The following is a 27,370-nucleotide window of genomic DNA, read 5'->3' as shown; positions in this document are numbered from 1 at the left end:
GGAGGAGGGTACAGAGAAAGTGGTGTAATGGAGTTTCTCTCTCCCATGGTGGAGGTGAGGGCATGACCTAGAAGGGCTCTATTTTCAAAATTGATCTATCATTAGTAACAGAACTATTGAAACCTAACTTTCAGTTTGAACTTTAAGCCTGCCCCAGAAAAAGACCCGTTTTCTTAATGAGCAGGCTACATGAGGTCGTGTTTATGTAATCTGTCCTTAACTGGGCTTTGTGAGAAGGGGATTCAGTTTGGGAGCTCAACCTGGTGGACAGGTACCAAATGAATCTAACTTATTAGCAAAGGGATGTGTTCTATACTTACTAGATAACATTGCTAACATATGCAATAGTTGATAATCAGCAGTTCTTGTAAGGTAACAGGAAATCTCTTCTTTCCCCAGCTGGTAGTATCCAAGCTCCGTCGAAAGTTACTTTGTGAACTGAGGGGTGGGTGGTGCTTCCAGGCAGATTTACATGACACTTTTCTTGGTGTGGTTTGCAGATATCCCGACAAGGGCTTTGATGATAATTATTGCCGCAATCCTGATGGCAAGCCGAGGCCATGGTGCTATACTCTTGACCCTGACACCCCCTGGGAGTACTGTGCAATTAAAATGTGCGGTAAGTTAGGGTCAAATTTATTGCTTCCTTTTCCTCTCAGCCTGGATCTAAGCAGGCGATTATTAGTGAGACAAGTTAACAACTATTTTACTTGATGCTTTAATGGGTGTAGGCTTTAATATTTTAAGAATGCATTCCATAATTCTATCCAAGGCTTTTGAATTTTCAGAGTCATTGTTTTGAAAGAGATAAGTGTGCAAGTGAACACAAAACATTTATGCTTATGATGAAGGCCTAAACATTCTTATGTTATTTTAAAAAACATCCACAGAGGGAGAAAAAAGATGAGGGACTGTGTGCAGTATCATAATGTCATTAGGGCCTTAAAAGCTAGGACCTTAGATTTTTACCTTCCAACCCGGTATCCTTTCCATACCTTTCTTCCCCAGACATAACATGAGCTGTCAGCTGACTGTGAGCCTCTTCTGGTGAACAACAGAGGCTGCGGTGAAAAATAACAAGTCTAATAGAAGAATCTCAGAGACATCTTTAATCTCTAGTAGCTGATCCCCACCCCTCTGGCTGACCTCGTACGCAGCCTGTATTCTGTTCAAACCTGTCTTTTAGCTGTGCTGTGGTCATTTTCTATATACTGGCCTTTACCCAACACTCCTGAATTTATGGTAAAAGCTTCTTACCTCACTTGCTTTATGGTAGCTCTTTAAATCTGTATGCTTGGTCCCCTCCTCCATGGTTAACTTACACAGTTTCACTCTTTGAAATAATACTGGATAGTTAGATATAGGCATGCTTTAATTTCTATGGGTACAAGTCTTATTTTTTCAGCTGGATCCTAAAATGCTCTAAGACTAGTAGAATTCCATGAATTTGCTAAGGTATAATAACATTGGAAATGGGCTTGGCAGCATAAAGATATGCATATAGAGAGGAATGTACAAAGAGAAATAATCTACATAAGATAAGGTACCAGCACCCTACATGATAAGTGGACAGTTATGAGGATAAGGATAGGTAGTTGCATATCTTCCTAGAGCAGCATGATGGGGATATCCCTTTGAACAAACCTAATTCAACATTATTCACACTGTGATACTGCCAAGGTAAATCTCTCTCCACCTAGACCTGCTAATAAGAGGAAATGTTTTGGACAACTCAAATAAAGCCCATAGAAGGAGGACATGTCTGGCATGTGTGAAATAACCGCAGACTCTGGTAGACTTTCAGTGTGAACGCAATGTTCTAAGGAAACTGAAATATCTGTTTGGTCCCTTGGCATAAAAGATGACTTCTGTGACAGTGTTTCTCTGTATACATTGAGGTAGTTCCACTCATTGACTTCTAAAATCTCATTAATCTTCCCACCATTTTAGACTACTTAGATACAATATACCAACTGTTTCCCTTCCATTTTGTGTGCACAAATATTTGCTTTTAGGCACTCCTGTAAATCGTCTCAGGAATAGGATCAGTATAAATACATACACACAGACACGATCACATGCATAATCATCTTCACAGTCACTGTTGCCCTCCTATTCTTTTCCAACCAGTATTTGGTGATTTTAAAAGACACTGTGAGAGAAAAGAAATGAAATAAATATGATGCTTCCTAACTACCAGATAGATTTCTTTTTCTTTTCTGTCCAAAGAAGTGTTGGCTAATTATGCAACTAACATGCTGTGATTCAGATGGCTTTGTTAAACAGAGAATTGTGTGTATAGGATGGTAATGCTAAGAAAATGGTAGTAGAACATGTAAGCCAAACCCATATAGTGAAGAATAAAATCATTTCTTAAGCATGGAGAATATTTCAGAAATATTTCATTACAGGAAAGCTTTTAGTTTGTAAAAGTATACTTGGAGACTATACTCTTATTCAGATGAATGGAAGTTGATATTCTGCAATTCTGGAAAGCATAAGAGATAAGGTTTTGTGAATATTCTTGCTTTCATTTATAGCAAAGCATATAATGCAAAAGTAAGACATTTGGTGGTGCTTTCAACGGTGGAACAGGTTTATATTGCTGCATAACAATTTACCAAAATGTAGTGGCTTAAAACAACACACACTTATTATGCCATAATTTCTGTGGGTCAGAAGTCCAGGCATGACTCGGGTGGATTCTCTGCTTAGGATCTCACAAGGCCATGACCCAGGTGCCTGCCAGACCTACTCTCTCATTTAAGACTCAGTATCCCATTCCAAGCCCAGCAGTTGTTGGCAGAATTCTTGTGGTTACAGCATGGAGGTCCTGAGCTCCGAAAGATTGCCTGATGTTTCCTACTCTACGACCCTCTCCACAACAGAGAATTTTACTTCTTCAAGGATAATGGCAGAGTTTTCTGCTAGTTTCAGCCTCTGACCTCTAAATCCTCTTTTATTTTTTTTTTTAATTTCTTAATTTTCAAAATTTTTCTTTATTACACAAATCCTCTAAAAGCCTTAACATTAACTTCAAAATTTAACAATAAATCACAAGATATTTTAGAAAAGAATTTTTGTTTGTCAAGGAGATACAGGGACAAAACAATAGCATGGAATAGGTGTAATATAATGTAATAGACATTTTGAATAGCATGCCACTTGAATATTCATGTACAATAACAGCAATTTCTAATTAAAGGGCAATAGTTATTTTAAAGCTCTACATACTCTTTTAAAGAGCTCATCTGATTAGCTCAGGGCCACTTGAAGTAAGCTCCCTTTAATTAACTTAAAGTCAACTGATTAGGGACCTGACTTATACCTACAAAATCTCTTCACTTTTGTTGTACAACATAAGCTGGTTACCGAAGCCTCCAGATTGCTGTCTGTGAAGCCCTCGGGAACACAAAACTCTCAAAGGGGTCTGTGGACATGGACAGCTTAGAGGCTCAAATTCTAGCTCTTTTATTTCCAGATTAATTCTTTCCCCAAATCTTCTGCTTGAGATGTACATGTTCCTAAGGAGTTAGTCAAGTTCAAAATCTTACCTTCTCATTCACAATTACTCTTTCTTACTTTCCCGAATAAAACCAAACTGCCCATCCTTCCTGAATTTTATTTTGGTACATTGTCCTGGGGTGTAAAACCTTGGGGAAACTAAAAAAAGAGACCTTTGCAAATGCTATATATTCATGCTGCCTATCATTTATGTACTACTAATAATTACACAACTCTATCTGGAATATATACATACATACGTGCAAGTGTGTTCGTATGTGTGTGTAGGGTACATGTGTATTTATCCCTTAGAATACTATGGTCACAAAAAATTTAAATAAATTTCAAAATATAAAAATCTTTGAGAAAAGTATGATGGGGTTAAGAATAAAAGACTCTCCAACATAAAATACATTAAATTCCAGGGGCACCTGGGTGGCTCAGTTGGTTAAGCATCCAACTGTTGCTTTTAGCTCAGGTCATGATCTCACAGTTTGAGTTTGAGCCCCGCATTGGGCTCCATGCTGACAGTGTGGAGCCTGCTTGAGATTCTCCCTCTCCCTCTCTCTGCCCCTCCCCTGCTCACTCTCTCTGTCTCTCTCTCAAAAAAAAAAAAATAAAGTTAAAAGTAAAAAAAAAATCAAATAACATTCTATGGGTAAAGTGGAATAGAAATACTAATTCAAGGAGAAAAAGAGTTTGATAATATACATTTATCCAAGAACAGGTAGATATCAAATCACTCCATTAATCTTTTTTAAAGTGCAATATAAAAATTTTGGTGTAAAAATGACAGTAGTTAACATACACTAGAAATCAGATCTTTTGCAGCTATTTAAACTTACCATAAAAAATGTGGATGTCAACTTAAAAACGTGGGAGAACATAAATTTTTGTTTTCAAAATTCTCTTAGTAATGGGAATACAAAAAACAAAAGCAAAAACCAACACACCTCCACCAACTGAAGATCACTATATATTTCCAGTAATTGGCAGGAGAGTGCTGAGACAGGAGGCAGGTGGGTCTGATAAGAGCTGATTGGAACAGGCCAGTAATGTGAATTAATGCCGTAAACAGTGAGCATAACAAGGTGAGGAAGGATGTGAATGATACTGAAGAGTCTGAATGTCCAATATGTAATGACAAATTGGATATAGTGGGAAACGAGATAGGGAAAGAGCAAAGTCTTACATATTTCCTAAGTTACTGAGTAGATGATGCATATTTGAGAGAGATGTAACTTTGAGGAGGAAGATAAGAAAGCTGAGTTCTGCTTATGCTGAGATGTAGGTGCTCGATGTCTATGCTCATAGCACAACCAACTTCAGTCTTTTCTGAAGGTCTTGAAAAGTCATAAGTAAATAGTGACAGAAAAAACTTCTCCAGAACAGCAATTCCAGGGAGCACACAGAAAACACAAAGAAGATTGTCGGTCCCTTTTGCATAGGAGTTATTCAATAAATATTTACTGACTAGCTCTCATACCTCAAAAATTTTTCTAGATTCTGGGGGTATAGAAGTGAACAAAACACACCAAGGTCTATGATAAAATGAAATTTCAGAGCACTAGCAAGAACTAGTAAAGTAAAAGCTGACATTGCCGTGACATTGGCATATTCACACCTTTCGGAGCCAAGGTTTTGATGACTGCTATCTGTTCCTTTTATTTGTTAAAAGCTGAATGAGCCACAAATTAGTTCCTGTCCCTTTGCTCCCAACCTTTTAATCTTAGAATCAGTGGACGTATCCCAGAAAGTGAAGGGGAATGTTGCTCATCACCTGACAAATGTGGCCGGGACAGGCCTTCTCAGTAAACCTTTGCACCATGTTCCTCAGAAAGCGATTTCTACCTAAATGGCAACAGTTCACAAACATCTTGGCTATATACCTTTTAAAAAATAAATTACAAGGACGCCTGGTGGCTCAGTCAGTTAAGCGTCCGACTTCGGCTCAGGTCATGATCTCATGGTTCGTGAGCTTGAGTCCCACATCGAGCTCCATGCTGACAGCTCAGAGTCTGTAGCCTGCTTCGGATTCTGTGTCTTCCTCTGTCTCTTCCCCTCCCCCGCTCATGCTCTCTCTCTCTCTCTCTCTCTCTCTCTCTCTCTTTCTCTCTCTCTCTCAAAAATAAACATTAAAAAATTTTAAAAAATATATTACAGTTGTATTTGACAATTAATATCTCAATAAAGCTGAAAAACGGTTTCAAAATTTTATGAATAGACTATGTCCTTCTGAATGCATAGGGAACAGCATAATGTGCATGTCTAATTTTCTACTAAGAATCACTGAATCAAAGCACAGGGGTAGAAAAGAGGGAATTGAATACTTTAAAGTTGCCGTAAGGTTTAATCATACTTAAGCTCTGGAACCACACGTGATGTAGTATGGAGTGGGCAGATCATCTGAAGGGGCAAGTTTAAAGTCCAGGTGCTGCATCATGAAGCTTTCCATTTCTGAGTCAATAGGGTTTCTATCTCCGTCAATCAGTGCAGAGACTTCCTAAAGGAGGGAATATGAAGAAACTCAAGGGCAGATCCCATCTTCTGGAGGTTAGTTATCCTCATCCAGAGAGACCAGGTGCTCATAGTTCTTCAACATCACATCCCTTTGAGCAGGGTCCATGGTTTCCCACTGCTTCTGAGAGTATTCTGTGGCCACACCCCTGAATGTCTTCCCATTTCTTACTCCTATTTTGTCTTCTTTCTACTCTACCGGGCTTTCTTCTCCAGTAACATGAGCATATGCAAAGCAAACATTCCAGGGGTCAGTGTCACTCAAATTTAGTTTTGGGTCAAATCCATCATCGCCATGTTGAGGTAGGCCCACTGAGTCCCATAAGGGGAATCATTTCACAAATTTATCCTGAGAAACTCTGAGTTGAGTGAGCAGAACTGCATATAAGTGAATTCTAAAATGGCGGCTTGAAGGGGCTAGTGGGTGTCTTTATCAATCTTCTCCCTTAAAAATTCCATGACCATCTTTCACATGTATTCCACAGAGTGATCTTTGCTCTGCACTATCCACTTCTGGTTCTACCTGGCTATATAACTTTTAACAGATTTCCAAGTATATGGAACTTTAGACATTGCAAATATATAACAAGATTGGGAGTCCTATATAATACCTGAGTGAAATTCTGATTTTCTTATGGTTTTCCACTATAATAACTTTATATTCTGAATAACAGTTCCATAGATTAGTTCACTGCTTTTTAGAGAGAAATAATAATATTTGTTTGGACTAATTATATTTTTCTGAAGTGAAAATACTTCTCTGGCAATTGAAAAGCTATAATTTGGTTGATTGTTATAGAAAATCTTCTTGATTATTTAAATCAGTTATTCAGAAACTTCTTGGACTGAAGATATCTTTACATTCTTTACCATTATTGAGAGCCCCAAATTGTGTATGTGAGCTATACGAATCTATATGTACTGCATTAGAAATTAAAATGTAAATTTAAAGAATATTAATTCACTAAAATAGTGACGAGCTCATTGGATGCTAATAAATACAACATATTTAAAATGAAAACTATATTTGTCAGAAAAATAGGGAGAACAATGGCAGTGTTTTAGATTTTCTGCAAATTCAGATTTTTTGCAAATTTCTTCAATTGATACCTTAATTAGAAGATGGCTTTGTGTTTCACATTTGCTTTTGCATTCAGTTTTCTGGAACGTTAAACCTCAAGTGCTCTAGGAATTTCACTGTATAAAACACAAATGACATGTTAGAATTGTCCTAATAGAGTGTTTTGATCTCCGAGATCTCCCAAAGGACCTCTGGAACCCCAGGTATTCCTCTGCAAACAGCTTTTTTGCTACATGTCAGACCTGTAAGGCTGATGTGGTCCCATTAGGATATACATTAACTAGCATATACCTGTTGGATGGTCAAATTGTTTTCCAGTTCTCACCAAGAGCAAATCACCTGGTTGGAGATTTCTATCATCTATCACCTTTTTCTGATTTTCTTCTTTTATCCTGTAGGATGGTCTAGTCTGCTTTTCAAGCTCTCTTTTGTATGACTGATACCACCATTACATCTAAGGTTCAAAAACCTAGAATGATCCTAGACATGATCTTTCCTTCACTCCTCACATTTGACCCACCACTGTCAATTTTATTTTGTATATACGTCTCAAATCTAACCATTTCACTCTCTCCTTTTTCCATTAGTGTTATTTTTCTTCTTGAATATTTAAATTGCCTTCTGAAAGGAGATGAATCCATATTCACTAGTTTTCCCCTTCAATCCCTTCTTCATACTACAAACAGAATGATATAAAAATCTGAGTTTATCATTTCCCATCCCTAGCAACACACACACACACACACACACACACACACACACACACACACACACACACACACCAGTTAAAAACCTTTCAATGATTTCCTTCTACCTTAGAACAAAGACAAAGCAAAACCATCTTTTACTTCCCTACCCATATCTCTAACCTCATATACTACCACATTTCTCTCCAAGGTTCTCTATTCCAGCCAGAATAGCTTACTTCCTATGCTTCATATTTTCTATATTCTCATTTATATTTCCTTCACTCCTAACTTCTTCTCTGCCTTGAAAATTTTTTATTCTTTTTCACCCAGTTGACAGCTACTAATTGCTGAAATTTCCACTCAGTTACTATTTCCTCAGTTAGCATTTCTTCATCTGACTTCTCTGACTTGGTCAAATTCCTTAGTATATATTTATACCATAATAAACCTCTCCTATGTGCTTCTCAGAGCCTTGTCTTTACATTTGTTTTTGAAATTATTTGATTAATAGCTCTATCAAAATTTGTAAGCTCCATCAAAACACAGATCATGTCTCTTTTTGGGTCAGCACATTGCCTTAGACAAGACGGGGATTCAACAAGCATTTGTTGAATGAATGAATGTTACATTCCTATATAGTGGTAGTTTTTCATTTGTGTGTGTTTGTGCGTGTGTGTGTGTGTGTGTGTGTCTCCTGGAATGTCTTTTATGCTTCTAGATTTTCATATGACAACTTAGCTTTTCTCAGATATTGCCATGCATGAAGATTTGTTTAATGCTTTCTTCCTATCAACTCATCCTGAACTCATCCTGAGGTTTCATGCTTCCCTGAGATACTTTTGTTCATTTGTTGTTAGTTGTCTGGATGGGCTTTTTCTTTACCAAAAAATAGACATATTTTGTCATGTTTTGCCTTATTTTTCTCCTCCATTTTCTTCTTTTTTTAAAAATTCTAGACACATATGTGTCCAGAGCCATTTTATTTATTTTTAACAACTTTACTGTGGTGCAATTAATATAAACTGTACATATTTAATGTATACAATTTGATGGATTTGATCATATGCATATACCCATGAAACCATCTCCACAATCAAGGTAATAAACATATCAATGATTTCCAAAACTTCTTCCTGCCATTACTCTCCTTTTTTTAATGTATGTGTATGAACATTTAACTTGAGATCTACTCTCAACATTTTTTTTTTTTAGTATACAGTGTCGCACTGTTAACTACAGGTACTATGTTGTTCAGATCTCTAGGTCTCTATAATTTACTCATTTTGCGTAACTAAAACATTATACCTATGAAACAACTCTCCATTTCAGAAATGTTACCTAGGCAGATCTTTGATAGCTAAGATTTCTATTCAAAGTATTGTTATAGACTGAACTATGCACCCACCCCCTGCCATACACACACACACACACACACACACACACACACACACACACACACACACATTCATACATTTAAGCCTTAATCTTCAGTGTGACAGTATTTGGAGATAGGGCATTTAGGTGGTAATTAAGGTTAAATGAGATCACAAGTGTGGAACCCCAATCTGATAGGATTAGTGGCCTTATAAGTAGAGTAAGAGATCTCTCTCTCTCTCTCTCTCTCTCTCTCTCTCTCTCTCTTTCTCTCTCTTTCTCTACTGCTTATGAGCACACAGCGAGAATGTGGCCATCTACAAGCCAGGAAGGTACTCTCACTAGAAACCAACTTGGCTGGCACCTTAATGTTTGACTTCCTAGCCTCCAGAATTGTGAGAAATACATTTCAGTTGTTTTTAAGTCTGTGGTATTTTGTTATGGTGGCCCAAGCAGACTAATACAGGTGTGTTTGACAATAAATAAAAAGAATCCTTCCTTCTAGTAATCAATCTACATTGGTGTGGTTTTAAGAGAATATCTAACCTTGTAAAATTGAGTGTGTTTATATGTTTGGAAAAGAATGTTAGCACATTATTTTCTTTCTTAAAGAAAGCTGTTTATTTCTCAGAACTTGTTATTTTATCCAAGGCTAGAACAGAGATTCATAGAAATGAAATCTCATTGTATTCTGAGTCAGACAAAAACAATGCCATCAATACCCTTTCTCAGGGGAAAGATCTTATACTTGGAGGTCTTTTTCAAGTCATCTTCTAAGGAATAAGAGTATAGAACCGAAGACCTTTCGTGAAAGTCTTGTCTCTTGAGCATTTTATACCAGTAAAGGCTTGGATAAAGTCCAAAGAAAAGTTTCAGATAGGAATTCTAGGCTCACAGGGAAAGCAAACGTGCAAGCAATTTGAGGTTTGTACTTTGGAGTCTTTATACTACTTTCCCATGTCAATTTTAAAACAAGAAGCTCTTTAAATTTTCATTGAGCCTGATCCTGCCATTTGCGGACCAAAGAGCACAAGTCTGTTGATGGGAGAATAGCTTTACACACTGTTCCCAATCTCTAGGGACCACCATAAAGTAAATCCTATGTTTCAGTTGCTCTTCAGTAGCTGAAGTGGGAATAGAAGTGGGTTGTGGAGAAGTATTCCAAGGAATAATGAGGTATTTGTCCAATGGCCTGTGGAGCAACTTGCTCCTAGCTATAGGCAAAGCAACAGTGTATCACCACTGGGATATCTAGATTTTGGGGGAGAAAGGGGACTGTAAATGTCAGGGTTTACTTATCCTTCATGGAAAGCTTATGGAACTCTGTGCATGGCTGTCTGTAATATGCATGTGCACTTGTATTCTCCAGTTGCCTCTCACAGACCTCCATCAGGGCTCTGAAGTTTCTCGACAAAAACTCAGCGAGACTTCCACAGAGAAAATGGATCAGATTCATTATTTGTCATCTTATTCTAGTGGTCTTTCTGTTGGGTGGCAGGATGTCTGTCCCAAGCATCACATAACAGTTAATGTTCATTCTCTCAGAAAATCTATTCAAACCTTAAAGTCCCCACCAGATATTATAGCAATCAGATCATAACACATCCATACCAGCAAAGTGAAATTAATGTTCCAAGAGGTACCCATTATATTTGATTATGTTGTAAAAGAACAGTGCAAAATTTCAGTAGTCAATGTTGTTTTTATAAAAAGCATTTCCAAACAGAAAACTTTATGTCAATCATCAAAGAAAAAACATTTCTTCACTCATAGGTCATGAAAGATCATACAACTATCTTTACATGTGCTTCCAAAGGGTGGCCACCACAGGCACACCTAAAAAAAATGCTTTATTTGTGAGGAGCTCTCTTATTTGTGAGTTTCTCGGATTTTTCAGTGTGCTTGGTAGACACGAAATTGCAAACATGTTTGTATATATGAAGATATACACATGTTGCCTTGGCTAAACTTGATCAACTGCAGCTGATATTTAGGGACGTTTCTGTGCTTCTTTTCTTTACCACTTTGGCCACGGGAGACCTCAAAGTCTTCCCTTATTCAGGTCCCATGTTATAAAGTATTAAGTCCAGAGGACTAGCTTTCCCAAAATTTAATAGCTTTTTCCAAATCAACTGGCATGAAACATTTGTTTTGTTTTTGCATCAAGTTTTGGTATTTATACAGTAGGACAGGTAAAGGACTCTATTTTATTACAGTTCAGGAATAATTCATCTTGTTTGAGTAGGAAATATGTACGTAGGCAATAAAGAAGGAACATTTGTATCACAGTTAAATGGTCTATGAAAAATCATTCACATGATCCTCATCAGATAATATGTGTTCAACAGCTGTATGGAATTTCATAATAACTCCTATTTAGTGGTGAAAATTATTTAGTTACCTTGTTGTACTAATATATCTTTTTTTGGCCTATGATATTTATTTTCACCAGAATTATATAGCTTTTCTTTATGAAGGCACTTTTAGCAGTTGAATGTCGAATGGGATAAATACAGACTCACTAACTTCAGAGAGCACTTTTTGAAGAAAAATATTATCTCAATACTGCTAGTTTGCAGTTAAAATCATAACCATCAAATTGCTTGAGGTATATATTTCAAAGTTACGGATACTTATTAAAACAAAAGTAAACAAAAAGAATACTATTAATTATATTTTTTTATGTCTTGTTGAGGCCTGTCTTACTTCGGGCTGTTATAACAGAATACTATGGACTGGGTGGCTTATAAACAACAGACATTTATTTCTGACAGTTCTGGAGGCTGAGAGGTCAAAGATCAAAGTACTAGAAGATTCCTCACATGGTGGAAGGGGTGAGGGAACTCTGTGGTGTCTTTTTTATAGGGGCACTGATCCCATTCATGAGGCATCTGCCCTTATGACCTAATCACCTACCAAAGACCCCACATCCTAATACCATGACATTTATGATGAGGATTTCAACATATGAATTTGGGGGAGACATAAATATTCAGTCCATAGAAAGGCCTAATGAAAAGTTATATTTATTCTGTACTATGTTGTATTTTTATTAATGTGCAGTAATTTCTGTAATTTCCAAAGGTTTGAGTTTCCACCTCCAAATTAGAATCTGTTAAGTAATCCAAATTGTTTACAACAAATCCAAAATTGTGGGTTTTATTTACTCATTTTAACTAACACTGTCTTTAAGTGAGTATTTGGTGGCTCCTTAAATTTATATCAAAGTTTTTAAATTATACTAATGGAAGTTTAGAAAAAAAACTGTTCAACAAAATTGTCCAAATGAGGATTTTATGATTGCTACTTTTAAAAGTGAAAGAATCTTTAATTAAATCTTTTTTGAGGAAACTTTGCAGTTGAGGTACAAAGTTAGTACCAACAATTAGGTCTCTAAACTTGACACTGAGATTTTAGTGGATGAATCAGCAGTGAAATGTCTTCCACAATATCCACAATATTCTTATTCAAGGAGTCTTTTTTTTTTTTTTTTTTTTACTTAGGGTTTTTGAAATTTGAAAACTTTTCCCTCAAATTAGGAAAATTATCATCTTCAACTAGCTTTAAAATTTTATGATTCCTCTTAATATTTTCTTTTTTTAAAGTTTTTTGAATTTATTATTTGAGAGAGTGTGTGCATGAGTGGGGCAGGGGAGGAGTGGGGGAGAAAGGGAGAGAGAGAGAGAGAGAGAGAGAGAGAGAGAGAGAGAGAGAGAGAGAGAGAATCCCAAGAAGGCTCCACACTGTCAACGTGGGGCCTGACTTGAGGCTTGAATGCACGGACTGTGAGATCATGATCTGAGCTGAAATCAAGAGTGGGGTGCTAAACCTAAAGAGCCACCCAAGTATCCCATCCTGTTAATATCTTCTAAACATGAACATGTGGTTACTCATTGAATTTTCTAGGTATTGAGTTCCTCATGAATTATGATAATATTTATTTAATTATCTACCCTTTTATAAAAAAAGTTCAATTAAAATTGTTTTGACATTAAGTCTCTATGTATGGTTTCAAATTTTAACTGTCATGGGTTATTTCTACAAAATGTCACTTCACAAAGGTATTTATGAAAAAAAATTGATGATCCAATTATTCTTGTCTAATAACACATTCTAGAAATTATATTTGTTTTTAATCTTATATTGATATCGTAGTGTCCAAGGAGCAGAGTTTGGTAATTTCTGATGGGCTCAGCCTCTAGCTATGTTCTCAGTGAGATGTGATGGACACATACCTAAGCAAAGGCAGGTGTGATTGACATTGAAAATCGTCAAGTTTGGGTTTTTTGATTACATATTCACGATGTTAGAGTAACATTTGAGAAAAATGGGACAGTAATAAATAAAACCAAACACACACAAATACATAGGAAAGCAAGACAGTAAAGTACGCAAGACAGGCAATCAGGTCTCTGAGAAGAGCAGTTGAAGTACTTTTGTTCTGTGCCCTAACTCTGACTTTACTGCCGTGGCCTGGGTTCTGCATCCTGAAGTCACAAGTTTGTTTCCCAGGAACTTGTGCCCAACAGGTGGGGGCTTAAAAACTTTTCTTCTTAAAATGTTAAGCTAATGAATTGATGGGTCTCTGGAGACATTTGTTTTTGTCTTTTTTCACATCATAGTTTTGTAACTAGATATAAAATATGTCAGTACCAGCTTGACCTTTTAACTGTCTAAAGTTATCACCTTTTAAAGATGTGCCCCCTGCCCCCAACTCAGTATTCTCAACTCATTTAACAGTTAACTCAAATAATCAGAAATACAGTTGCTTGTTGGTATTTCTTTTGATAAAATATAGTTCCTGAGGTTGTATACAATCCATCTTACTGTCTATGCCATCAAATAACTTTAATATTGAAATCATAAAGGACTTGGTTAAGTAGCACTTTTTCTATACAAGTCATTTCTTCCAGGCCAATAATGTTTATTCTTCCTGAATTACTGTATGTTACCAATATCAGTATATATTAATTCTCAGAAATCAACTCTCAATGACCACTTTACAGATCAATCTCTGGACATTTTACTTATCTCCATTTCAAGTTCCTTTTAATTTAATGTATTTCTGAGACAATTTTTTATTCCCTAAAGTAGATATATAAGCTGCCAAGGGGCACCTGGGTGACTCTGCTGGTTAAGCGTTGACTCCTGATTTCTGCTCAGGTCATGATCTCACAGTTGGTGAGTTTGAATCCTGCATCGGGCTCCATGCTGACCTAGTGGAGCCTGCTTGGGATTCTCTCTCCCTCTCTCTCTCTCTGCCCTTGTGGCTCTCTGTCTCTCTTTCAAAATAAATAAACTTTAAAAAATAAAAATAAAAAATAAAAGTGTGGAAGAGATACATAAGAAATAAAAGCGTATTTTAAAAAGAACTGTTATTAGAAGGGCGATTCATGGAAATCTGTTTATACAACCTAGTCGAATGGTTGAAGTGGTCACTAATTACTCTTCCTCCTTTTTCACGGAGTTTCATAGAATAACGCCAAACTGAGGCTCCACTTAGTTTGCATGGAACTCAATGAAATAAAACATTAAGTCCCATAAGGTGGTGATTATTTGTAAGAAATAAATAAATTTAAATAAATTTGAGGAGCCATTTAAAAAGAATTTACACTATTAAATATGGAACTTTTATAGACACCCTTAGCCTCTGAAGACACGTCTAATTCTGAATTCTTTTGAGAAATGATATATATAATTCCAGAATGTATGAATCAAAGATATTTATTCAAATCCGAAGCTGTGGTAGAGTGTGGCAATGTGAGTTTTATCCAGAAGCATCATTAATGACCATTTAGATTGTAAAGGAAACTGAGGAGTTTACATTACTTTACTCTATTAAGCCATAAATATTTTCATGATATTTTGAGAAGGTGTGTGGATTTTAGTTGCTCCTTAAATATTTTCAGTTTCACTTGAATTAAAATTAGTGAAATTTTAATTTTGTACTTTTTATACTTTGTTACTGAGATTTTTACGATCTGCATGGAATGTGGTAAGCATTATATTTGGACTAGGAAAAAAGCATGAAATAAATCTGCCTAGGAACAACTGACTTCTTTTAATGCCAACAAATTGATTAAAACATTAATATAGCTTAGAATATATTTATTATACTGGAGGATTACCATTACCAGTGGTTAATGCCATTACCAACTTTTGTATGTATTTAAACAAACTAATTTTCAGAACAATTGTATAGCCATTTCAGAAATACTGTCTATTCAGCATATGTTAGTTATAGTGACATATGGAAGTAAAATGCCTTTAAAGATTTTTTCAAAAATACACTATTTTAGTATTTGAATGAAAATAAACTTGGAATGGAGATATTAATAACAATAAATTGACTTAAAACAGTGTCAACTCTAAGCAATTTTAGTTTTGAAAGAAAGAGAGAGAGAGAGAGAGAGAGAGAGCGTGAGCAAGTGGGGGATGGGCAGAGAGAGAGAGAGAAAGAGGGAGAGAAAATCCCAAGCAGGGTCCACACTGTGTGCACAGAGCCTGACGTGGGGCTTGAACTCACAAACTATGAGATCATGTCCTGAGCCAAAATCAAGAGTCAGACCCTTAATAACTGAGCCACCTAAATTGATTTTTTAAAAGATAACTGCTCTGTAGATCAACTTTTCCCTTTCTTACTTTTTTTATGACCAAACTTACAGCATAGTGCTTTTTAATTTCCCTGATTGTTCACGATAGTACTCATAGATATTTTTCAATTTCTAAAGTAGGAAAAGTGATTATAAAATATATAAAAATTAATAAATAGAAAGATTGTACATCTAATATTAATGAATGAATAGACAGAATCAGGAAATTTAAGTGCTATTAGATGACGTTCTTTCAAACTAGTCTAGATAAAGTCAAGCTAGAATATTCTTTTTTTAAAATGTTTATTTATTTTTGAGAGAGAGAGAGCATGCATGCTCTCAGGGGAGGAGCAGAGAGAGGGAGACACAGAATCTGAAGCAGGTTCCAGGCTCCTTGCTGTCAGCATAAAGCCTGATGCAGGGCCTGAACTCACAAACCGCAAAATCATGACCCGAGCCAAAGTTGGACATTTAACCTACTGAGCCGCCCAGCCGCTCCTAGAATATTCTGTTTCATGAGCAGAGAAATTCTATAGTTGAGTCCACCATGTTAACTCACTCCTTTAGGCTGAGTGAGAGAGCAATAATGATAACTGAAATAATATTCTACTCAATTATTATAAAAACCTATGTGACAGAATACCTTAGTAATCCATATGCAAAAGAACATTAAGAGATGGATGAAAGATTTAAAGATTGTACTTAAGTTTAATGCTGTTTTTACCACTAGCTCACAGTACTATGAATGACACAGATGTGCCTATGGAAACAACTGAATGCATTCAGGGTCAAGGAGAAGGTTACCGGGGCACCATCAACTCCATCTGGAATGGAGTTCCATGTCAGCGTTGGGATTCCCAGTATCCTCACCAGCATGACATAACTCCTGAAAATTTCAAGTGCAAGTGAGTATATTAGGCACATATAAATTTCAGCAGGCTCTCAGGAAACGAGGAAGAATGGTGACTCTAATTCCTGTGTTAGTAATTCTTAAACTTTAGTGTGCCTAGAGATAATCAGGAGTTAAAACGCAGATTCATCCACGCAGATATTTTGATTCCTTAGATATGAGATTTGGACCTCAAATATGCATTTTAATAAGCACTCTAGGTGAGTTTTGAATCCGATAGTTGAAGTACCATATTTTGGAAAATGCACCTCTAGGTTTCTGATCACAGCTTTGTTTTTGCAGGTACATTTCATAACTCATTTAAGGATAATGATAGCCAGCCAAGTTTCAAGCTAGTGCCTTCTTAAAATTTCACATTAATTTTAGGGGAGATTACATTTTTTTTTTCTTTTACAAAAAGAGGCATGCCTTCATTTCAATCAACATTGTAAACTGATGTGTTTTCGGCCTTGAAGAAATATTATTTTTAAAGTCTCAAATGAATGTTTTCTGCTGTTTCTAGATTCCCTTTAAAGAGTAGGAAAGTAAAACAATTATTTAGATGAATCAAGCCAAAGAAACTGCCCTTGAATATCAATTATATTGCCACTATGTGCCTTCTCCATGGCTGTTTTTTTTCACCGCTTGACTTTTGCTGGACAGAACAGCCACAATGCCATGTGTTTTTAAATTGTCCACCTTGTTATGAGGAACATAAAATGATTGCTTTTGAAATTTATAACACACGTGCCATTCATAGTGGCTTTGCCGAAATAGCACCTATAAATAACATATATTGGCTTTATGTAATTGGCTTTTAATAAGAGAGCTTAACATTTCAAGATGGAGAATTATGAGCATGAGTTGGCCCATCCACTGGAGAGAGGAGATATTTTATAGGTTCGTTGCTTGTTTTAGCTAATTTAATGTATTTGCTTAGACAGTAAAAACATAAATTTTTTTTCATTATTTTATAATAACAAATGTTTACTTGTCATTGTGGGTTTGCTTCCCTCATTTACTTCAGAGTAATTCTCTCTGCTCCTGACCCATGTGTTTCACACCTCAGAAGTAAATACCAAAGTAGAGAAAGCAAAGAGAATGAGAAGAGATTAGTTAAGAGGCACAAAGGAGACAGTGTCCACGCCATTCACATATTTTGTTAATTTCTAATGACTGGTGATAATACTCAAGTAAGAAACTGTGTATGTACAAATACTCAAAAGAATTTAACTAGGCAATTTTTCATCTAAAAGAGCAAATTTGTGTAAAATTATGTAAAACTCAATGCGCATATTTTATACTGGCACAAATTTTTAAAATATAAGTATAAATTGGTTAACAGAAATAAAAGATTTTCTTCATAATAATTTTATCATTTCATAAGAAGGCTAATGGCTTTAATAAGGGTTGTAACTACGATCGCTTGCTATGCAGTGGCTTTGGCTATTAGCGATCACTGTTCTCACGATCTTACATAACCCAGTTTGTATCGGGACCTATTTTGACTAGATAACCTACTAACTTGTTGGTTTTATAACTGAACTCAAGTTTCTTCCTTAAAAAAAAAAAACAACAAAAAACTTGTGTTTCTAATGGTGAACATGAAGATTACTAAAATTGTACTTCTGATTGGACCTAAGTGATACAAAGAATGCAGTTTCCAATAGATTGAATATTAATCTTGTTAAATTATTTGTCAGGGCATCTCTAAAGAGAAAGCCCATGTTTGCTTCAAATTTGAGAGCATTTGCTTGGGAGAGCAAACCATAAATTACATGTCTTATGTAATGTGAACCTTATATTAAGGTAAAATTCTTTTATATATAGGGAATATTAATATAGACTTTTTCCTGATTAAGCACTTTAAGTGTCTATTAAATCACTGCTAACATAAAGGATGTCTATGCAATACACTGACGATTTCTCCAACAGTTAGGGTTTCTATAGAATTAAGAGAATGTTTTACAGAAATATTTATAAGATTTTATAAGATTTATAAGATTTATAAGATTTGAGATCACTTTTATAAATCAATAAAGCAGCGTTCTGGAATGGAAAGAAATGTATGCAGCAAATTAAATCAAAGGAATACAGAATTCAAGAAAATGAAAGCTATTGTGTTTGTGTGTGTGTGTGTGTGTGTGTGTGTGTGTGAAATGTTTGGATAGGTAGAACTTTCATTTTAAATGAGAGATACATGTTGTTTCTACATTATATATCGGCTGTGAAAACGTAAAAATAATAGGCCAGTGTTTACAAATTATAATAGTTGAGAGTCCAGGCGTTGAGAATGAGTAAGAAAAATGAGGTGGTGCTATTCTTCCCTTTCATGAAGCAGTAGTGTTTGTATGGAAGTCCAGGCCTGTGGCATGAAAAGAATACTGACCTCTGACAGCCTTTATTTCAGTCATATGGGCGGTGTCAGTTGTGTATACTGAATTCTAAATTGTTATAACTCTCCTAAATCTAAAACTTAGAACTCTGTTTATAAACATGCATGCATTCGGGGATTCTAGAAATGTAATAGCGCTTGTTTCCCCATTTGTAAGAACTCAGGCAATTTGCATTAACGCGCTTATTCTCAATAGGGACCTACGAGAAAATTTTTGCCGAAATCCAGATGGAGCTGAGTCACCCTGGTGTTTTACCACTGATCCAAACATCCGAGTTGGCTACTGCTCCCAAATTCCAAAATGTGATGTGTCAAGTGGACAAGGTAATAGCTGACATTTTCAGGGTGGGCACGATTAATTTCAGGGTTAATGCCTAAAGGGAGAACACATTTCACAGCAGAGGACCTACTTCTTGTTGCACTGGTTTTTTGCTGGTTTGCAAACAAAATCACCAAGTCTTAAGTTGAATTTCTTTTACACATTCATTTGTTCAACTTTTATTTGTTTATCTGAGTGCATACTAGTGTCAGGCACAGTTTTAGACACTGGGGATATACTAGTGAGCAAAACAAAATTCTCTCACTCCATGGGACTCCAGAAATTCCCGCAAACAGACAACGAAAATAAATAAGCAAAAGGGAAGTGGGAATGATAAGTTCGTTTGTGTAAATGCTAGAGGGAAAAATTTCCCAGAGGTAGAGGAGACGGTGTTGCTATTAGATTTTAATGGTATGGGAAGCTCTTACATATCAAGGGAACATTTAAGCAGGACCTTAAAGGGGTGAGGGAGCATCATGTACCATGTGCATGTATCTGTAAATAGCGTTCTAGGTAGAGGAAACCGCAAGTGAAAATGCCATGAGATGGGACAGTGCTTGAAAAGGGAAAGGGAAGAAACACCACATCACCGTGGCTGGTACAGAACAAGCAAGGGAGACCATAGCAGAGGATGTGGTTAGAAAACAGTTGGGCTAAAATCACATATGCCTGGGAGGAATTGGAAGGTTTTACACTTTTACTCTGAAAGAGAAGGGACTCTGTTGTGGGGTTCTGAAAGATGTAGATGATCTGTCTGGTTTCAATTTTAACAAATGAGTATGGCTGCATTATGGAAAAAAGCTAGAGATTCTAACAAGGGCCAAAACAGGAGGATCCATTGTGTGTTTTCAGTAATTCAGTAAAAAGAGGAGAGCGATATGGACCTGGGTGTTAGCAGTGGAGATGATGTGTAGCAATGGGGTTTGGGATAAACCACCACTGACTTGTAAACATAGATGCCATTGAAGATAATTGTTTCAGGAAGCAGTAGTACAGAAAAGTTAAAATGATTTAGGTTTAAAAAAGAAATCATTTGTCAAAGATTAATAATAATGTTGAAATCTGGGCATTTACTAGTACATAATGAATTCAGGGTTATGATTTTTAAGCAATCATATTCTTTCCCATAAATTTAATCATGGTCAGTCCTAAATCATCCCAAGCCAAATTTAAAGTTCATCTCATAGATTTATTGTCCTATACATCTCCCATCCTTTAACTTTTTCTGCAGTGTCATTTTTTTTTTATGAACAATTCTGAAAAGTTATAGAGGGAGGAGGGGTTGAGTCTCTTTTCAGTCAATTTCACTGTTCTTTGGCAGATTTCAAAGGTCATTTGGAAATAAAGTTGAAACCAGTGTTTAAGTGAGGTTTACTACCAGCTGGATATTCTTTGTCCCTGTCTTGTTCATGTAAACAAGCACTGCTAATTTGAGATACAGGCAAATGAAAACAATTGTTTAAAAGGCTTCTTATGTATGTTAAACTGCTTTTATATCCATATATATCACTTACCAAAGGCTCAAGTAATAAATAGAGAATTTTAGATTCTAAAAGTTAAGCTGATGATGTTGCTTATCTAATAAATCTACAAATTAATAGATGAAGAAATTAGTTTCAGTTTTATGAATTCAGATAGCTTGCCTAAATTCTCAAATAGCACAGCTGGGATTGAATATAACCTTCCTTGAAATGATCTTTCATTACTTTAAAAAATATATTATTTTTAACAATATATTATACCTGATAAGTGCAACATTGTGTTAAGCTCTGTAGGGCAAGTTAAAAACCAAGTCCTACTTAAGAGACACTGTTAAGCCAATTCGACATAGAGCTGTGAAATTATAATGGTTATGCCATTATATGATACTGCCAAGCTAATCATTGGCATTGTTAAATATGTGATATGTGTGCATGCATGCACATAAACACACACAGAAGGATGTTGTTATATTTTCCATGTAACAGAAAATACAAACACGTATAGGCTGTTGTTAGAAAAGATTTTCCTAAATATTGAACATCCGAATTAGCATAAAATCAAATGCTCTTCCAATTAAATATTGAATAACTCTATTGAAAACTAAAAACTGAAATTACAGACTTTCTTCAAAAATGCTTTTCAAACACAACTTATTAGATTATATAACACACACTATAAGCAGTAAACAGGATGCAATTCATACCTTTAAGTACTTATATCAATATCATAAATAATGAAGACAAGTAAATGAAATTTCAAACTTAAGAGTTGGGGGAAAAATAAACCAAAAGCAGTAAAAAGAATATAACCAAGTTAGAGCAAACATTAATAAGGTCTAGAACTAATGAATAAAGCAAAATAATGGTTCTTTGAAAAAAAATAACAAAATAGTCACCAGCTAGTGAAAAAAAGAAGACAAAATATAAGAAAAAAAAGACAAAAATATAAAATAATAATTATCAAAGGGGAAATAAGCATTGAAACAGGAAAATTAGAAAACATGAGACTATTTTATATAACCTCATGTAAGAAACTTGGCAAATAAAAAAAATGGATAATTTACTAAGAAAATTCTAATTACGAATTGACCCTGGTCAGTTCAATTAGTCCAAGAATTAGACCTATTCTTAGGGAAGAAATATAGAAATGTATTAATGAACCATCCTATCAAAAATATACTGTGCCTAGGTGCATTCACAGGCCACTTAATCTCAATGCTACATAACTTCCTATGTAGCTTAACAAATACAGTAAAGCACAATAAATTATATGTGAAACTTCCACGAGGAATGTTGAAATTATAATATTAATATCTAGATATTAATTATAATATTAATATATATTAATATAACATTAATATCTATTAATATAATACTAATATTAATATCTAAATATGATGAAGGTAGCAAAAAAAACAATAAACTTATCTCATTTGTGAATATAGAAATTTTAAATGAAATTTGAGTAAACACCCAATAAAGTGACTTAAAATATAAAACATAATGATTGAGTGGAGTTTAGTCTAAGAACAAAAATGACTTAGTTTTAGAAATCCATTAACATAATTCATCTTAGACCTAAGAAAAGCAATCATATAATAAATGTAAATAAATTTTAAAATTTCTGTTACAAAATTTACTCCTTTCTCATAAAAACATTCAAATGAGATTTTCTGGAATATACACACACTCTACACACATATCTGTATATCCATATATATACAAAGAGAGAGAGAAGCTGAGACAGAGCCTTCTTTAAAATATATATTCACATTTTAACATATACACATAGACACATAGACATCCTCACATACACAGACACGTATAGACACAAACACATATATAAGTATATATTATATAGTTAATGGGGATATATGTAGTATACAATTGATGAGGAAACATTAGAGACATTCTTATGAAGGTAAAAAAGAAAACAAGAATGTATAATATTTTCTTTACTACGTAACATTGTAAGTACAAGTTAAGATAAGTTAACATATTCCTCTTTAACACTGTATTGGAGATGTTATTCCATAGAAATAAAAGATCATATTGATCTTTATTTATGCAAATGATATAAATAGTAATATACTTAGAAAATTAAATTCAATAATAAAAAAATCACTAAATTAGCATTCATATATGAGTTTGAAGATTTAAGTAAAGGGAAAACTATATCTATAATAGTAATAAAGCTGATGGAAACTTAGGAATAAATTTAGAAAGAAATGTGTAAAATCTGTGTAATAAAATTTTCAAATCACTACTCAAAGCCACAAAGGTGTACTTTAAACATGGAAAAACATCCCTTGTTCTTGATATGAGAACACAACATCATGAATACATCAATTCTACCTAAGCTGATGTACAAATTTAATGTGATATTAATAAATAGATCAATGTCTTTTTCTGACACCAACAAACTGATTCTGCAGTTCTCTTGGTAGAGTAAACATAAGTATACATAAATATACTATGGAAAATCTTGAAAAATAAGGGTGATTAGAGATAATTAACTTTATACATATTAAAACATTTTATAAAGAGCTGGTAATTAAGACTGTAGTTCTAGTACAATGAATAAATTCACAATTGGAACAAAACACACAAATGAGAAATAGACTCCTTAGAGAGATTTATGATATTAAAAATGTGACTATACATAACTGAGTAAAAAATGAACTTTTAAAATATAATAATGGATCAATAAGGTAATAATTTGGAAAAATGATAAAATTAAATCCATGCCTTACACCATTACCCCCAAATAAACTCCAAATATATAAGAGATCTGAATGTGAAAAAGGAAACCATATAGATACTAGAAGTAAACTCGGAAGAATCCCTTTTTAACCTATATAAGGTGAAATGATTTTTAATTAACACTCAAAATCTAGAGGCAATAAAATAAAAATATGATAAACTACATTGAAAACCTACCATGGCAAAGCATACACACACACACACACACACACACACACACACACAAACCCATATTAAATTCAAAAGACAAAAGACAAATTTGGAAGTAAGAGTTGAAATGCATATTATAGGTAAAGAGGAAATATTTTTCATATATAAAAATTCTGAAACCAGTGTAAAGGATCAAAAAAGTTAAGTAATGAACAGAATACATAAAGATATATATATATATATATATATATATATATATATATATATATTTTACAAAATACATAAAGTTATATATATATATGTAAAGTTATATATATATTTAACTTTATAACTTTATGTATTTTGTTTGTATATATAAAAATATATATAAATTCCCTCAAACACAAGGAAATTATGCTTAATTTCACATAATACAAAAATAAATATAAATATTGAAATTTCTCACATTATGAGACTTGTATTTCTCACATATAATTTGCAAGAATTCAAAAGCTTGACAACACTCTCTTTTTGCTAAGCTGGTTATCCATTTCCTTTTGGGGAAAGGAACTCTCATACATTGCTCTTAGGAGTTCAAAATGGTAAAACCCATGGAACATAATTTTACAATAATTAAGATTACATATGCATTTACTTTTTGGCTCAACAATGTACTGTTTGAATATACAGCTCCAACAATATGCAAAAACATAAGCATGAGTTGTTTATTGCAGCATTTTCTGTAATAGCAAAACAACTCAAATGTACTTTGGCAAAGTCACACAATGAAATATTATAAATTTGCAAAAAGAATAATAAAATTTTCTGTGAGCTATATGAAGTGATTTTCAGATATATTGATAATAAAAAAAAGCAAAGCAATAAAGTACATATTTGGTACTCTCTTAGTAATAAATAAAGAGACGTACTACTAGCAATAAAAATGGGATGTAATAATACATATATAGAATATACATAAAAATAATCTGTGTATTTATATTACAAATATATATTTGATTAGTTTTGCCAAAAAAAGTGAAGGAATTATACAGGAGTCATAACAAGATGTTAATGAGATTGGGTTCGTTGGTAATGGTAGGTAGTGGGTAGAAATACAATGATGCAAAGGGAAAGGGAAAAATGAGAATTCTCTGAGATATATTTTCATATAGTTTTAACCATTAAGCAATGTTAGTGTTTTCAATGTTCAAAAAGTGACCTCAAGAGGAACAAAAACAATATGCCTCCCTCTATATAAAATAGATACCAATACTACAGAGAAGGAAGAAAGACTAAGTTAACTTCTGGACATGATTTTCTGGCAGTATATGGCCTCACTGGGATATATTTAGGGCTAAATAACTATAAATAGATTTTGAACTTTAAAGTGTAAGTTTTTGTTAGTATTGGGACATAGTTTTGAAATTATTTTGTGTACATTGTAGAATTGAGAAAATGGGCAAACACAATGTTACCTGGAATGAGGTTTCTCACACTAATGGAACGGATGGAAGGAAGAACTGTGGTATTAGACTGAAGTTAGACACACACACACACACACACACACACACACACACACACACACACACTACCTAGCTCTATCAAATAAAAGGAACTAGAAATGATGGCACCAAATAGAAATAAGCACATTTGGCACCGATTTCTTGTCTTCTACTTACTTTCCATCCCCCAAATAAACAAGAGTTCCTTAGAGAAATTGATGATGTTAGGAGGCCCGGGACAAAGAGAGTATAAGGTGAGGCTGGAATATCTTTCACCAGCAAGTTAAGAAGTTATAAAAAATTCATGTCTTCCTCTCAAAAACCTATAACCATTATCTAACCATGAGGAAAACATCAGACAAACCCAATAAATGGACAGTTTACAAAATACTTGACCTATTTTCCTTAAAACTGACAAAGTCATCAAAGAAGAAAGCCTGAAAAACTGTCATATTTAGAAGAACCTCAGAAAACATGACAACTCAACATAATGTGGTATCATGTGGAATCCTAGAATACAAAAGAGGATATTAGGTTAACTGAAAATATTTAAACAAAATGTGGTCTCCAGTTAATAATGAATCAGTATGGCTTAATATTTAAGACAAATCTATCATACTGATGTAATATATTAAAAGTAGGGAAAACTGTCTGGTATATGAGAAGTCTCTGTACAAAGTTACAACTTTCCTGTAAGTCAAATCTATTCTAAAATAAAAAGTCCCATAGCCTGTATTCAAATAAAAGGGTGATGGTGGTTAGGAGCATCTCTTCCTCTGACACAGAAAGCGTATGTGCAAAAATTCAAAATGTATAAAATAATAGTACTAGCATACTGTATTGCACAATTGTTTTCTTCAGTAAGAGTCTATCTAAAGAATTTACTACCTAACAGCCAAAGACTTAAACTTTCCTAACATGGGGGGGATGGGGGGGAGGAAAGCACTGTCAGAGGAAAATGAATTCACTCGTATATTCTGCATATGTGCAAGTATGAGATTTTACAAATTTATGCTTTCTGAGAGCAATTTTATTGTGTATTGGAATGACTATGATATTATCTGTATCAAATCCTATCCTATTTTAGTTTTATATTTAAGCCCAAATTCCTTATAGTGCTACTGCAAAATGTGATCCATGGATATGAAAACATGGCTTTTGAATATGCTTATTATATTTGTTTTTCATTATGTTAACTGATTCCTGAACATATTATTAAATTGTTTATGTAAAATTGTTATTAGGATTTATACCTATTTATTATGATTATACAAAGCATATTTAAAGCCAGTGACAATAGACTATGGTTTACCAAATTTAAAACAAATAGTCTTAATGTTGATGTATATTTGTAGATAAGATTTTATAGTCAAATCCATAGTGCTCATTCATATAAAAATCAGGAATGTTTAAACGATAGTCACTTTGAAAATGTGTGTTATTATTTTAAAATAAGGAAAGTGTTTCTTTTCAAATATAGAACTGCAACTCATGTGTTTGGAAGACCATGACTTCCTTTTTGTGATATTTAAAAATTAGAAATATTGACATTTCTATCAATGTTTAATAAAACACAAATTATTCAATTGAAAAAAAGTGAAAAATAAAACCACATGGGACACATTAAAAGACATAAAACCAGCTTAAAATGGCTTCCATCAATCAACTTTGAAACAATTTTGAGTATCAAAATCAGCAACGGGAATAGATCATCATGTTGAGTAAAAAGAGGACACATAAGTCTATGTGTATATTACCACTTCTACTACAGACATTTTATTGCTACTACTGGTAGTAGTTGAATACTTAAATAGACGTAGTGGGGGAGAAGAAAACATTCTCATTTACAGAAAAATGATAATAAATAAAAAAATGCAGGAAATTGTAAAACAATTATTTTAAAACCAGCATAGTAATCACTGATTCATGCAAAAGCAACCAAAGTAGGCCAAGCCATTTATGAACATTTGTTTGGCAATAAGATGCTGATTCAATCTGAAAGGTCCCCCAAATTTTCCTTTACATCAGTTAACCAAATTATCAAACTCACTACCAATAATGGAACATGATAAAATATGTCACATCACATGATAAACTGCTGTGAAAAGGACAAAATATCATCTTTGCCATAATC

General features: G+C 34.2%; 1 protein-coding gene across 3 annotated transcripts in view; it reads left to right on the top strand.

Annotated features, from left to right (window-relative positions):
- HGF (hepatocyte growth factor) overlaps window positions 1-27,370 on the top strand; it is a 76,049-nt gene that overhangs the window by 25,172 nt on the left and 23,507 nt on the right. For all 3 annotated transcript variants that reach the window (XM_019451301.2, XM_019451302.2, XM_019451300.2), the window contains 3 exons: window positions 501-619; window positions 16,489-16,663; window positions 19,239-19,366. In XM_019451301.2, the coding sequence (XP_019306846.1) occupies window positions 501-619; window positions 16,489-16,663; window positions 19,239-19,366 (422 nt within the window). The remainder of the gene's footprint in view (window positions 1-500; window positions 620-16,488; window positions 16,664-19,238; window positions 19,367-27,370) is intronic.

Source organism: Panthera pardus, unplaced genomic scaffold (assembly GCF_024362965.1).
Source record: "Panthera pardus isolate Hobbes unplaced genomic scaffold, ASM2436296v1 HiC_scaffold_8, whole genome shotgun sequence".
Taxonomy (NCBI): domain Eukaryota; kingdom Metazoa; phylum Chordata; class Mammalia; order Carnivora; family Felidae; genus Panthera; species Panthera pardus.
The sequence above is the reverse complement of the archived record's forward strand: the minus strand, read 5'-3'. Positions and strand labels throughout refer to the sequence as shown.